At 43.1% G+C, this 16,054-nt stretch overlaps 1 protein-coding gene across 1 annotated transcript in view; it reads right to left on the bottom strand.

The window, feature by feature from the left end:
- LOC124547812 overlaps positions 1–16,054 on the bottom strand; it is a gene marked incomplete at its 5' end in the record, with an annotated part of 204,065 nt that overhangs the window by 27,715 nt on the left and 160,296 nt on the right. The window contains one exon of the mRNA XM_047125132.1: positions 4,206–4,438. Coding sequence (XP_046981088.1) covers positions 4,206–4,438 — 233 coding nt within the window. The remainder of the gene's footprint in view (positions 1–4,205; positions 4,439–16,054) is intronic.

Below are 16,054 nucleotides of genomic sequence, written 5' to 3'. Positions count from 1 at the left end.
AATACAAGCGGAAACCAAGAGGTTTTTGAAAAATAAGAAAAGGACAGGTTGGAAAAACCTTTGAAATGCTCTATCTAAGTTCAGTACAAGGTCAAGTGTGTGCTAGAAGATGAAGAGCTTCTAGAGACCCTCGATACTTTGTCTTTACAATTCACTGCCTACGAGTTGCGTTATGGAACAAATGTTACATAAGAAATCACCTCCCTTCGTGAAACAGCCACCTAGCACAGAGAATCCAAATCCCAAAGACAGTCTACATCTACATTTATACTCCGCAAGCCTCCCAACGGTGTGTGGCGGAGGGTACTTTACGTGCCACTGTCATTACCTCCTCTTCAGCCATTCTCAGCAGTCGAGCTGCAGAGAGATTTCTCCTGTGGTAAAAATACTACTCCTGACCTAGATAATATCCATTACAATGTGCTGTCAGTTCTGCCATATGAAGAACAATACCTACTCCGTTTTTACAATAAAATGTGCTCTGAACATTACAACATGGAGCCCCTAAAGGTAGGCAGGACATATCTGTGCTCAAACCAGGGAAGAACCCTGATTCGGTGGCGTCGTACCAACCCATATCATTACTACAATGTGCCTATCAAGTGTTGGAAAGAATGCTAAAATTCCTGTTAAAATGGTGGTTTGAATACCATGACCTATTCCCTAGTAATCAGGCGGATTTCGCAACCAGAAAGCTATTGAAAGTCTTCTCATGCATCTGGTTTGTAACGTACAGCTCTTTTTTATCCGAAACACGTATCTACCAATTTGTTTCTGGACCTAAGCAGCACCTACGTTGTTGTAGTGCTCCCATCGCTAGCTACAAAAATAATCGAACAATGGCTAGCCCACACACAGAACATTTTTTGTCTTTTCTCTCTGATTGGTTGCTACAGGTCGTACATAAAGGACGGGATCTGTTTTGGTCCCTCGTCCGTTTAATATCTACACTATTGCCCTTGATAAGATACTCCTGGTGAAGGTGAAAGATTCGCAATATGCAGACGATGTATACGTTTACGTGGAAAGTACATCCCATGAAGACTGCAAGTCACAAATGCCAACCGCAATGTCCGCGCTCCAACACTGGCTCACAAGAAACAGGCTGGTTACATCCACAGCTGAATCAAATGCAACATTGTTTTCGAGGCACAGAACTAATCTGCCAGTGGTAATAGCACTGGGTCCGTACCTCTTAACTTCGAAGTAAGTGTCAAATACCTCGGATTCTTCATCGGCCATAAGCTGATACGAAAGGCGCACACAGAATACGTGGCGGCGAGACCTGAAGGCCGGCACGGCACTAACAGATTACTGTATGTTGGTAGTCCAGATATTGATTATGTGAGTGATTATTATGTATCTGCAACTGGCAGCTGCCTTAACATAATTAATAAATTCCAATGTAAAGTGCTTGTTTGGCAGAAATATGCTCCCCGCCTACCGGTGCACTCTTGGTTGAAGCACATATCCCTATTATCCATCTTCGCCGCCGGTATCTCTGCGCCAAATTGCTTCTTAAAAGGAATCAATATGCATCCAACAATCTGAAATCTGTCGCTTCAAACCAAACCGTACAGTACTTAACTTGACACTTCCCGATCATTAGAACTCTTCCTGCAGTAGCATAAGTGAATTTAGATACTCAGGAGATTTCAAATGGTTCAAATGGCTCTGAGCATTATGGGACTTAACATCTGAGGTCATCAGTCCCCTAGACTTAGAACTACTTGAACCTAACTAACCTAAGGGCATCACACACATCCATGCCCGAGGCAGGATTCGAACCTGCGACCGTAGCAGCTGCGTGGTTCCGGACTGAAGCGCCTAGAACCGCTCGACCACCACGGCCGGCGAAGATTACAGGGAAGATCATTAGAGCATGTAAAGTCAATAGTTCTATCATCCTATTCCCATTGAATTTGTCTGAGATGAACGTAATAACTGACTGAATGAGGCTCAGAACAACAGTAAAACTTGGGAACAGTTTTTAATACAGTATCCGGAGGCAGTAAATATCCTTGTTGTCGGCTCCGAAATCAGTGACCCTGTCGGAAGTGCGTATTGCATACCGTATTTGCGGAAGCCTGGGCTATTCAAATTACCAGCAAGGTCGAGTATCATGGCTGCGGAAGTTGTTGCTATAGTGGAAGCACTTCGCTTCTTCTCATGAATGAAAGCATCTGATTATCTGCTCTAACAGTATTTAAAAATTTTAGCACCTCTCGGAAACCTCATTAAATTCAGGTTTACCGAAGTATTGGAATCGACGCATAAAAAAGGCCATTACATTAGTTTCGCTGGGGTGGAAACACACTGTGGGATCTATGGCAGTGGAGCTGTTGAATGGGTCGGTTGTAGGCCCAAGCGAGACAAGCCGTCGCCTAGGGCGCCAAGCTAAGAAGGGCACCAGAGGCATAACAACTGTGAGATTTCTATACAGGACGTGTCAAAATTAGCAGCGGCTGCTTGGGGCGCCCAAGTGCAAAATTTGTATACAGTGCTTATCAAAAATAGCGAAAACTGCCAGGGGTGAAAGTGTACGAGGGAAAGGGGGCGGAGAGGAGGAGGTGCCAAGTCGTTTGTTTGGGAAAATGTTCTCGAACCGCACCTGGCTGTCGACTGCTTAGGCAAAGAAACTGCTGTGCCCATGGCATACTACCTGCACTGCAATCCCAAGTACAGATTACCTATGTATCCTACACAGACGCACGATAGAAGACTATCATCTGGAATGGGAGGAAACAACAAGACATAAGGGCAAGACGTACACAACATCTGAATAGTCTGTCCCCTATTCCACAAAATCTCATACAAATTCTGTGTCTCGACACCTCGCATGTCTAATAACCAGACTCAAATTTAACTACGGATGTTTCCGTAAATATCTTCACAGGCTGCACATCATAGACACCTTTCTGCTCTTGTGCAGGAAAAGAGGGCGCACATTACCTTTTCTTTGGGTACCCGGCCTACAGGGAAGCACTACGACCCTTATACAAAAACTTGTAAAGATTGCCATATGCGTTTGTTTACAACACAGAATCATAGACTTTTTCACGCGATGTAGAGATTCTCTGTTGCCATAGTCATACGCATGTAAGACCAACATATCGCTGACAATTGCCTGTACAAAAGTTTTCTATTAAATTTGATTTTACATTGATTTCCGTCTACAAGCTGTGCGAGTATGCAAACAGATATTCTAACGCTAATTTTCTGTCGATAGTTGTACATTTTGTGTGAGTATAATCTGGCAGTATAGTGTAAGCTAAAGGCCAATAAATTAAATTAAAAAATTAATAAATACACGAGAAAAAAGCCTGGAGTGATTTGGATAATCAAAATAGAATTTTCAAAACTAAGTTACTGATTCGTGAAGAACTGGAAATCTACAGTCCGTTTTTATTAGTAGTTTTGACTCCTGCCTGTGAGACAAGGACAGTTCAAAAAATGGCTCTGAGCACTATGGGACTTAACATCTGAGGTCATCAGTCCCCCAGAACTTAGAACTACTTAAACCTAACTAACCTAAGGGCATCACACACATCCATGCCCGAGGCAGGATTCGAACCTGCGACCGTAGCGGTCGCGCGGTTCCAGACTGAAGCGCCTAGAACGGCTCGGCCACTCCGGCAGGCTGGGCAGTCCAAAAACTGAGGCTGTTCCATGAGCAATAGGAAGCAGCATGTTGGGAACAAATAGGAGAGACAGGAAAATCCAAATGAATCAAGGAACGAAGGAGAGTGGAAGTCGTCATTACGACCACAATGAAAATGAATTGAAGATGGGGGACATTTAGCCAGGCGAATGGATGATAAATGGACCCAAGAAGTTCTCTGCTGCATTCTAAAAACAGGAAAAGATCAAGACATTGACAAAATGGAAGGCGTATGAATGGCATTAAAAATATGCAGTAGCAACATGCTGAAAATGGCAATGCAAGAAAAGAAAAAGTCTAGAGAACAATTTTATCCAGGCGTTACTGTTAAACAATTGAAGATGATTTATGGCAATGATCTAATAAATATTAGAGTTTAAAAATAGAGCCATGACTATGCCATAATCTAACACATTTTGGTTTCAGCACTCAAATTTCGTTTTCCATCCGTTGAGCCTATTACTAGGTCACACCTGCGATGATCGCAGTGTGAGTTGAGAGGATGATACCTACACTCTCTAATCCCATCGTCGCTGTTCGTTACCTGGTACGACGCCGCTGAGGAGTGTGTGAGTAGCCTTGGAGATGCTTCGCCCTGTCGCCTCGGACTCCTGTGACAGCGATAGAGCTTTCAGAGATCCGTTTAACGCTGCTTGTGGCGGTGGCGGCAACGTCTCACATTCGTTCATCAACTGTTTCATCTCCCAGAATCTCACTTCTTCGGGAACAGCCAGTTCAGAAAGCGACGCTAGCGCTCCCTTTGCATCAATTGGCCTGCTGTAAACAGTGAAAGGAAATCTCAGCGCCATTCTTGCATAAAAAAAAACTGTGTGATTAAGTTTCACAAGTTGTATTATAATGACAACAATCAGTCATATATGTCGAAAGAGCGTTATTTACCTAAACGATGACTGGTAACGAACCTTTCTGTCTCAGCTTCACGTAGATTACATTCAAAGTGGATGATTAATACAGAGCTTTGATTGCCGTACATACTACATTAACAATTAATCTAAAAACTTGTGTGATGAGTTCATAAGGCAACTGGGGTCAGTCTTAGTATGAATAACGTTAAAACATACTTCTAATGTGTGTACATAGTACATGGAGTCACGTGACACACTCTCGTAGCTGGTGTCACTAGAACACGCCCTCACGAATCTTGGTGGTGGAAGAAATTTTCAGAGCTAGCATTTGGCCAACAAGGAGACGAGATGTGATCGTGTAAAATTGTAGAGTTACGGATCATCAGCTTTTAGTACCGATGTACTGGGTTAAAATCCAGATCACTCAGTCTTCTGTTCTCTGTTGTTTCTTATATATATAAAAGACCTTCCTTCTAAGAGGGTCATTCAATAATTAGAGACACAAATTGGTCTGGAGAAAAAAGCGTTTATTTTTACAAAACAATATGTTTTCTACTTTACAACATAATCCCCAAGAACATTTATGCATTTGTTCCAACGAGTTACAAGCTTTTTTATTCCGGCTGCAAAGAACTCTTCATCTTGATGTTTGAACCATTTTCCCACAAACCTTTTCACGTCCCAGTTGTCCTGGAAACTCATTCCACGTAAAGCCTCCTGCAGTGCACCGGACAAATGGAAATCACTAGGTGCTAAATCAGGACTGTAAGGGGGATGAGGCAGTACTTCCCAGTCCATGTTGTCGATGGTTTCACGGGTTAGTTGAGCAATATGAGGACGTGCGTTGGCTTGCTGGAGAATCACACCTCTCCTCTGATATCCACGATCTCTCTCTCTCATGGCTGGCTTCACCTTGTTTAAAAGCATATCCGAGTAGTATTGGCAGTTCATTGTATGCTGTTCTTCGAGACAACCACAAAAAACTGGACCTTCAGCATCCCAAAACACCGTCAACATGACTTTTCCTGCTGATGCTTGGGTTTTGAATTTTTTTCTTGACAGGTGAGTTGGTGTGCTTCCACTCTATAGTTTGTCTTTTTGATCTGGCTCATAATAGTGAACCCAAGTTTCATCACAGGTTAAAATTTTGTTGAGGAAGTGCTCACCTTCTCTTTTGTAACGTTCCTTTAGCTCTGTGCACATTCTCAACCTTGTTCCCTTAAGTAGCCACGTCAACTCCTTCGGGACCCATCTTGCACATGTTTTGTGGTACTTCAGCTTGTTACAGATAATGTTATGAACTGTACCAGTACTAACTTGAAACTTATCAACTATCATTTCCACACTCACATGGCGGTCGGCACGAATAATTTCATCAATTCGACTCTCAAGTGAGGGAGTTGAAACTGCAACTGGTCGGCCAGAACGGTGTTCGTCAGTCACTGAGTCGCGACCATTTTTGACCTGCTCTACCCACTTCTAAAAATTTGCACGAATCATGCAGCATTCACCATAAACGTTAGACATTCTGCAGTAAATATTCACTGGTTTCTTGCCTTCAGCAAGCAAAAAACGAATAACAGAACGTCGTTCAACTAATGTGGATCTTTCAAGCGGCTATAAACAAAACAATGTTGATACATCAGCTGATCAGGGCTCATCCCAGTGATGCCAACTTAAAACCATAAAAGTACCAAACTTTCCCTACTAACAGTTTTTCCCCAGACCAATTTGTCTCTTTAATTATTGAATGATCCTCGTAATACAAGAAGTGGAATTAGTTCTTTTTGCAGATGACACTAGAACTGTAATGAATCGAAACATACATACAACAACGGGATACATGGTGAATAATGTTCTTTAAAGTATAGGGTCGTTGTAACTAAACTTTCGCTACATGAGAGCCGCCCCCCCCCCCCCCCCCCACACACACACACCCTCCGCATGAAAAACGAATGACGATGATCGTGGAAGCATTTGTAAGGACATGCGCAAGAGAAATAACGAAAAAAAAAATAATTTTGACGAGAGAGGGTAACATTTGTTAATTGCATACCATATTTACGTTCCAGGTTACAAACGTTGCTCAGTGTGACAACCATCTGCATCCGAGATAGCCTGGATCCTCACTACAGATGGTTCTACTGCTGCCCGAAACAACGATGGACCATGGAATGTTCAGCTGTCGTGACACAGTTCGTGCACTGCTTGAAGAACACTTTGCGTCCAGCATTCTCAGCCATGGAAACAGTAACATCTACTATCTTGGCGCAATTGGCCGTCGGCCTCTCCCAGGAGCAGTTCCAAAATCGCCAGTTAATTCGACCTTCCGGGTTGTTCAACCCGGTGCAGAAAGAAGACTTCTCTGTATTCCTTTCATGCGTTGGAAGTCGCGAAGAACGGCAGCTCTACTGTTGTTAATTTGACAAAACAGGTTTACGACTGAGGCCTTTTTTGTCGAGACCTGTATCCATTGTCCGCAACTACAATGCAATAATGCACACTGCTTGTGTTTCAACCCTGCGTCAACGCACCATTACCGCCGCCCAATGGCAAGCCATGCCTCACACTGCTAACAACGCAAACCCTGCAGGGCAGTCTGAGCATCATTCTTATCAAGTTGGGTACAATAGGCAAACAGTTTTCCGTCTGTACTGACTCGAGTAGCGAAAGTTTAAATATAACCATCCTGTATTATTGATTAGTTTTTTGCAAATGGTATGGCTTTAAATTCCAAAAGGACAGTACACTTAGTTCTGCACATCTAGCGGTGCAACACCAATGAGAAATGAAAACACATAGCAGGGAAATAATAACGACGATGACGATGATTTATGGCGGAGGGCGCTAAACAGCAAGGTCATCGTCGCTCTTAGAGTGGTAACTTAACAAATTTTTCGTGTCCTTATAAATGACAATTTAAAGTGAAAAAAAAAGAAACCACTGTATTGAACTCCTAAAACAACTCAGTTGAGCCACGTTTGTATTTGAATCATTGCAAATCTTCGAGAGAGATAAATCAGTAAGTCAACACATTTGGCGTATTTTCATTCAGTAATGTTTTTGATGTAATTCATTTTCAAGAAAAAACTTTTCATTCCTTAAAAACATGCTGTACGAATAACGTTTAGTGATTACCCCTAGTCATCTTGCAGACCTATCTTTAAGGAGTTAGGTATTTCGACTACTGCTTCATGGTACATGTATCCCATCATGACGTTTGTTGTAAATAACTCACTACAGTTCAAAAGAAGCCCACATAGGGATCAACAATGCTGCCACGCAAATTCTTATTCATGTGGCGAATGATATAAAATGTCTGACAGAGGGCAAACTTAAATCTGGAAACAACCTGAGAAAGTTTATCCTTGGCAGCTCCTTCTATTCAACAGAAGAATTTATATTTATGTAATATGTAAAAAATGGTGGGTAGGAATTACTAATTTACATCTATATATAAAAAGCTTGTAAATGGTCAGAATAGGGCCATATTTATATATAAACTGGCTGAGTGCTCGGCGTTGTCCGTGTATGTTTTTATTTCAGTCTTCTATTAGTCCATCTCCTCCTTCCCCTGCTCTCTTCCTTCCTTCTCTCGCTGCCCATCTCCGCCTTCCACCTTTCTCCTTCTATCGCTTCCTCTTACCTTTCTGTGTCCATTTGTTCCCGTTCTGCCCATCAGCCTCAATATGAAGTTGCTGGTTCTTACACCCACTGTATTTCTTTCCAGATAGTAAGTAATATATGTACCAAGTTTGGTTGAAATCGATCCGGGGGTTTTGGAGGAGCGTGTTATCCGTGGCTTTGCCAACGTACGCACATATATTTCACGTATATTTAACATATTTCACACATATTTCACCTGTATCTATAGCGAATTTCGCCCTGCAATCTCGCTTTCACGCAGCTCAGTGCTTAATGACGGCTCCTGAACTATGTGTCCGACAAGGATATAATTTTGTAGATATACTGGATACTGTCTATGAAATGTGATGCGAATAGAATTAGTAGTTAAGAAGTGAAAAATTGAAAGGTCGTGCATGATGCGGCAGTGTTTCACGCATCTTAGTGTTTATGACGTTATATCTCCTGAATTGTGTGTCGTACAATTATATATTTTTGCAAGTACATTCAGAGGTATATTAGAATACTGTCTGCAAACTGTGTTGCACACACAGTTATTAGTAAAGAAGTAATAAATTAAAAGGTCATGCCTGATGCGGCAGTTTTACTGCATTAACAGCGAAAATGAAGTTAACTATAAACTTTTTTCTCTTTTATCATTTTGTGGGGGGTGTCCGCGAGAAAAAGTCTCGGAATGGTTTAAAATATGTGTAAGGTTTGTTGCAAGTCAGTAAGTGCTCTTATTCTCAAATACTGGATGAAAGTAGTCTGCATATCAGTGCATCGGGAGTTATGCTTCTTTCTCAGTGCCATCCCTCTGGGATGACGTTTGCTTTGTAGGGTGCTCAATTGCACGCTCATCAGCGTCCGAACAAAGTCCCATTTTTTTTACACAGTCCAATTTTTACACAGTCCAATCTAGCCACTTTCACGAATGATAATGATGATGATGATGATGAAATGATGAGGACAACACAAACACCCAGTCCCCGGGCAAAGAAAATCGCCAACCCGGCCGGGAATCGAACCTGGGACTCCGTGATCCAGAGGCAGCAACGCTAGCCACTAGACCACGTGCTGCGGGCCATCTCTCTGGGAGGTAGGCTGTTCTTCCCCCATAGTGATTCTTTCCAAAGAGTAAGAGATATGTGTACCAAGTTTGGTTGAAATCGGTCCAGTGGTTTAGGGTTAGATGTAGAACATAGATACATACATACTATACATACACTTTTGTACTATGTATAGATGTATCATAAGAATGTCAAATGACTCGTTCTACATAATTAATATCGATTACACAAATAATCCCTGGAACGTGAAATTAAATAACGAACTAATTAATTTCACAGTTTATAGTGGAGTGAATGCATGTGACACTGTTGATGGTGTTACGCCTCTCGGATGACGACGTTAAGCTCGGCAGTCCCATCGGTGCTGTTCAAGAGGAGAAGGCTATGTGCCGGCACCAGATTTCAAACTCTCCCTTTTCTCATCATCATCATTTCAACGCACTGTACACAAATCCATTAAAGTCAACAACAGTCAACAGATAAACTTACGACACAACTCTCACACACCGGAAGGAATGGAGGCGTTGTGCGTGGAGGAAGAAAAATTTTCCCGGTCATGCGGCCGAACCTAGCCCTCGGTGTCTTCTAGACAACAACGGCGTACAACTCTTTCTTTATTTGAGTCAAATGTGACGGAAGAGTATTATTTGTGTAAGGCACGATCGTTATCAAGCATTTCCTTCTCAGTTTCAGATAAATTACATACAGAGTGGATTCTTCATGCAAGAGGTTACGAGTATGGTCCCAGTACACGGCAGATTAATCTAGAAATATTAGAAGTTGTTTTGACAGACTGTACTGTAACTGAGGTCAACCTCACATTAAAAAAATAACGTCGAAATTTGCTACCGAAATAGATTATGACGAGTGCTGTCAGGTTGTACAGAGACGAAAAGGATAGTGTTGGCAATGAGTTAGGATTTGTCGATCAGACTGCTGAAGCCAATGAAAACATCATCGCTCACGGTCTTCCAAGAACTATTCCGTTCGCGTTAGTCAACATTAACTTCAATCTGACTGATAGCATGTACGTGAAGGATGATGAGTACTGTCATCGAGAAACCAGCATTATTACTTCATTCAAGCCAAATGCTGAGTTCGGTGGATGTCATCATGAGGTGCATCAAAGTTTGATATGTGTTCGCGAGCTACGGAGTCAGAGAGACGTACAGAGTGGTGTGTACAGTCGCATAACGCCCTGACGAAGGCGACGACACGTCGTAAAATGGACTCCGACGTCTGAAGTGTTAAGGAGCCACCCTGATCCATGACTGCTTAACCACAGCGGCACAACTTAACCTCTTGCTCGAGCGTCGCACCATTGCCAAATGGGATGCATCGCCTCACGTGGGTTTCGACGCAGACGTCGACTGCCGTCGGCATGTAAGAAGGCGTGCTACTCTAGGCGACGTTTTCCATGGTTTGAGCGTTCAGTACAGAGGTGTAACTACCGTCACGGGCACCAGGGGCAAGTACTTATACGTTAATGAGGCCCTCTCTCCCACAAACATAGGTGAAAGCACAAGCGGCCAATGACACTACTAGCTAGGGCATAGCCATCTATGGCAAGCGAACATACACCAAGAAGCGACAAACGTCGGCAAGCCCCTGCATATCAGCAACGCTGACTGTAAATTACCAGCTGCTATTAGTGCCGAACAACAGGCCACAGCAGGCAAACCGACGACCTCGCCCACTGGCGCACAAACAAATCGCCAACATCACCCTACATTGTGAATCCGATATATGACCTATCGGACACAAAAACGATGATAAACCTAACTGTTGCAGGTTGCTGACGCTGATCGAGAGTTCATCACCGGCACCCATCGGCAGCCGCCGAGCAACAGGACCGCACAGTGTCAAAGGTATCGACATGCATGATACCCACTACTAACAAAGCCTACCCTTGCACAACCTATCGCAGGCAGCAAGACATCCGCTACTGTTCTTTCCACCCGACCTAACTATCGCAGAGGTTTTTTTTCCGCTTGGCTCTTGCCTTGGCACTTTTTACCCTCTGCCCTTCAAACCTCTACCCTCCGTTAGACTTCGACCCAATCTATCTCCAGATGAGCGTGTATTAATGGTTAACCTTAACTAGATGTACGCAAACATCGCAGTACCCACATCCTGCGACAACTCACTTTAGTGAAACTAACCCTTATGCAGAGATGGCAGTAGACCTTTTGAGTTGGCCATCATGCCGGTGTGGGCGTGGAGGGCTCCACTTCTTAAAAAAAAAAAAAAAAAAAAAAAAAAAAAAAAAAAAAAAAAAAAAAAAAAAAAAAAAAAAAAACCTCTCTCTCACCTATTCACCTGCCCACACACCCCATTCTCGAGTCAACAAAACGTCGACCACACACCACACATCGTCTGTCACAGCCAGACCCCCTCCTCTTCCCGGTTACACCTATACTATTCTACACCATCATCCTGAACGCTCTCCTCCTACTTGAATAAGAAATAAAATTTGTAAGAATTGAAAAATACGGTTTTATTTGAAATACTGTACTTTAGTAAAGCAAAATACACTGCCTGCTGAAAAAACCGAAGCACCCAGAGGAGAAGGAGGAAACTAAATGAATCTTAATGAATTCAGAGGGGTAAGTAGTTAAATTTACAAAGAAATTTGCAGTGAGAACGTACTTAATCAGTATGATGTTGCTCCTGATCTGGCCTGGACGCATGCACTGATTCAGCTGGGAATGGTGTCGTAAAGCCATTGTACCCTCTCCCGAGGAAAGCCGCCATACAACGTCTGTAATTGGTCCTTAATATCATGGATACTGGCACTGGGACGGAGTTGACACCTGAGGTGGTCCCGCACATATTCTATCAGGGGACAGATATGGGGATCTTGTCAGCCACGGGAGTACCTCAGAATCACTTAGACAGCTCATAGAGACACGTGCCACGTGTGGGCGAGCATTATGTTGTTGAAAAATGGCACCACAACTCTTTTGCACAAAGACATAGGATGTCCATGATGTACCGTAGTCCTGTCAAAATTCTCTAGGGTCAGTACCAGCCGGGATCTTAGGTGGTACCTGATGGCACCCCACACCGTGACGTCAGGAATAAACCATTGTAGCTCTCCAAAACGTTCGAAGAATGAGACCTCTCCCCAGATCGCCGGAATACTTGCCACGATGGTCGTCCTGGGTAGTGGAGAGCCGTGACTCTTTACTGAACACAATGCAATGCTTTTCATCAGCGGTCCATGCTTCCCGCTCATGCCACCACTCCAGATGCAAAGGTTTGTGTTGTGGTGTTAATGGCGTCCTATGCATGGGATGGAAGTCCCCCAGTCCCACTGTTGCTAGGCTCCGACCAATGGTGCGGGATGACGCAGAATATTCCAGGGAGTCCATTACTTGTTTGTAGTTGGCAGACGCTGATGTGAAGGGGTTACGATGTACCTGGTGCACAATATGGCAGTGCTCCCTTGTGGTGGTCACATGTGGTCCACCAGAACGACGACGAATTTGCCTGCTCTCACGTTTCCATGCAGTTCGACTTTGGGTCGCTGTCAAACCCGAATGGCTCAAAAATCTGTATATTGCACGATTCGACCAGCCAACCAAACGGAGACCGACATTGAGGCCTCTTTCAGGCTCTGTCAGGTGCTGTCACACACGAGAATGCTGTTATCTCCGTGTCCTCCACAATGATCATTCGACGTATGGCGTTATTCACATCCCTTATATACACTACCAAGACTAGTAAAAACACAAAATACGAACAATACTAATTCTTTCTGGTGGCCCTACTACCTATCGTAGCGAACTACTGCTCTCATCATTTACATATACGTCGATAGAGTATACAATGATGTCCGACCATGTCTTCCGGATGCTTTACTTTTTTGTGAGGCAATTTTTTTTTTTTTTTGCTGATGTATCAAGATGTGAAAAACTATTCTTCACTATATCGTTGCACATAACGAAAACTGCACACTACCCAAGAAAATTTTTTATTAAATGCAAAACGAAACATTTTAAGGACAATCTGTGTTCACCTACTAGGATAATCCTCTCACACCGAGAATAAAACATTGATGAATAATTTAGTAATTACAACACAGAATAATCTAACAAAAAGTGAAATAAAGTCTAACATCGCATTGCAAGACAAAATAGTACATAAGCAAAAATATGTAGGGAAAATGTTGACTGCTTACGAAATGTATACGCTTAAAAGCAAAACAAAAGTAGTGCAATGCAGTCGACGTGTAACAAGCAGGGCTGAGGGGATTAGACCAAGAAATGAAACCCTAAAAGTGGCAGCTGATTTTTGGTATTTGGGTAGCAAGGTTGCTGATGATGGTCGAAGTAGAGACGATATAAAATGCATACTGGCGACAGCAAGAAAAGCATATTTGAAGGAGAGGAAGTTGTTAACGTCTAATATAAATTCAAGTGTTAGAAGTCTTTTCTGAAAGTGTTTGTCTGGAGCGTAGCTTTTGAAATGCGGCGCTACAGAAGAATACTGAATATTACATGCGTAGATCGCATAAGCAATGAGGAGGTACGGAACGGAATAAACTGGGAAGAAAAAAAGTTTGGGACACAACTTGTGAAAAAGGGATCGGTTTATAGGGCACATTCTGAGACATCAAAGACATTTAGTACTGGCGGGAATGCGTGGGGTAGAAATTGTAGGGAGAGCCTACAAGATGAGTGCAGTAAGCAGGTTCAAACGGGTGTAGGTATCAGTAGTTATCCGGAGATGATGAGGCTTGCACAGCGTGGTGTGGAGAGCTGCACCAAACCAATCTTCGGAAGGAAGGCCCAACAACAGCGACCTGAATTATAGCCTTACTTAAGTGAACTATTCCTCGGTCTACTACGTGCAAAATGGTCTATTAATTTATTTTCTACTGAAGTATCTAGCCTACGTCTTCAACTCTACTCTGCAAGTTACTGTAAAGTACATGCCCATGGATACTTTTTATTGAACCATACGTGAAGGACTGTACCTCCTCCACGCACAGATCTGCAAGCTGTAATTACCTTCTTTTGTCTGCACAATCGCTGCAGGATGGATACATAGGTCTCTGTGGGGCGGGATACAAGGGAAATACGAGCCCTGCAAGGAACTTGTGTCGTCACATTAGTCGCCTTGCCTGACATACTTCGCGGACTCTCGGCTATGTCCTGAGCCAGGTGGGAAATCAGTATGTCAATGGAAAGATAAACATTAAGCCCTTAACCACGTCGTATGTTATCGAGAGCGTAAGTGTACTCGCATTTACGCACGCAGTTACAAAGTATTAAACTGGTCAGAAACAATAACTCGCTCCACACTGGAGACGGTCGCTGCATCTCGAGAGACCTGTTGTACCATATGCTGTGACGTATGCCGCAGGGCCCTTACATTACCTCGTTGGTCCTGATGTGGCACAAGCCTGCCTGCAGGTAGAATGCACCATATCTATCCGCCGCGCCTCAACGGAGAGGACTGGGGGTGGCATTTCGGGCCCGCGGTACTAATTTTGACAGCAAGTTGAGGTAGATATGGGGCCGTCCTAGGGGGACTGGAGCGAAGAGAAGTCCCCACTTCCATCAGGGACTGAAACCGGGATCTCTGTGGTCGGTGTCTAATGGATGCATAGGTGGCTGAAGATTATTTGTAGTTTATTCGCCGATAGTTGGGTCTTGGAGTTTTCCAAGCGCGTTTTTTCAAGATGTGTAGCGACTTACTTCGAGATCTGCCTGTCAATATTTGTCAACATTTCTGTTACGCTTACAAGTCAGTCAAACAATCCTTTGACCATACGTCCGACCTTCTCCTGCTGATATTATTCCCAGACAATATAATATTTCCTGTGTCAGGGTAGATAGTAAGATTTTAAAATATTTTTGGCTTAGTTATGGAAAGCTGAGCTTTTGAAGTAGTTGCGGGTTCTGTTAGATATACCACGAATGTTATTTGTACGTCAAAGTAGTTCGATATCAGCTCTCATAGTCGTGCGCACCGGACAGTTTCTGTATTTTTTCTTTAAATGAAGTTTTAATCATAATCAGCTGAGCTGAAACAGAAGGTAAATATAAGGAGATATTATATCATTTTTAAGCTCTCCTCACATGCTATGGATGTTAAATGAGGTGTTACTCCTCCTCCTGTACTTTTAACTTCATTACTTAAAACCATAGGTTTAATTGCGAGTAAATGTTGTCAGTCTTTGTGTAAATAAAGTTTCAGTGTAAGTCTAGTTAATGGTTCAAATGGCTCTAAGCACTATGCGACTTAACTTCTGAGATCATCAGTCGCCTAGAACTTAGAACTAATTAAACCTAACTAACCTAAGGACATCACTTACATCCATGCCCGAGGCAGGATTCGAACCTGCGACCGTAGAGGTCTAGTTAATGTTCAGTCATTTATCTTCGTTGATTCTATCCGTTTCTTAAATAATTAACGTTTGATGTGTCTTCTTTAGAGATGTTCAAACTTTAATCAAGCAGGGTGTCGAATGATCCCTTCTGACAGCTGCATTCCTAAGGGGCCGTATGCAGCTTCAGCGCTCATACGCTCAGATTTCAAGATTTCGGTTCAAATGGCTCTGAGCACTATGGGACTTAATATCTGTGGTCATCAGTCCCCTAGAACTTAGAACTACTTAAACTTAACTAACCTAAGGACATCACACACATCCATGCCCGAGGCAAGATTTGAACCAGCAACCGTAGCGGCCACACGGTTCCAGACTGAAGCGCCTAGAACCGCACGGCCACACCGGCCGGCTCAAGGTTTTGGTGCAGTACTGAGCCTTTATGGTACTTTATATTGAACAAGAAAGCTGTAGGATTCAATAAATTATGTTTTTA

Source organism: Schistocerca americana, chromosome 1, assembly GCF_021461395.2.
Source record: "Schistocerca americana isolate TAMUIC-IGC-003095 chromosome 1, iqSchAmer2.1, whole genome shotgun sequence".
Lineage (NCBI taxonomy): Eukaryota > Metazoa > Arthropoda > Insecta > Orthoptera > Acrididae > Schistocerca > Schistocerca americana.
This window is presented reverse-complemented; position numbering and strand designations above follow the sequence as displayed.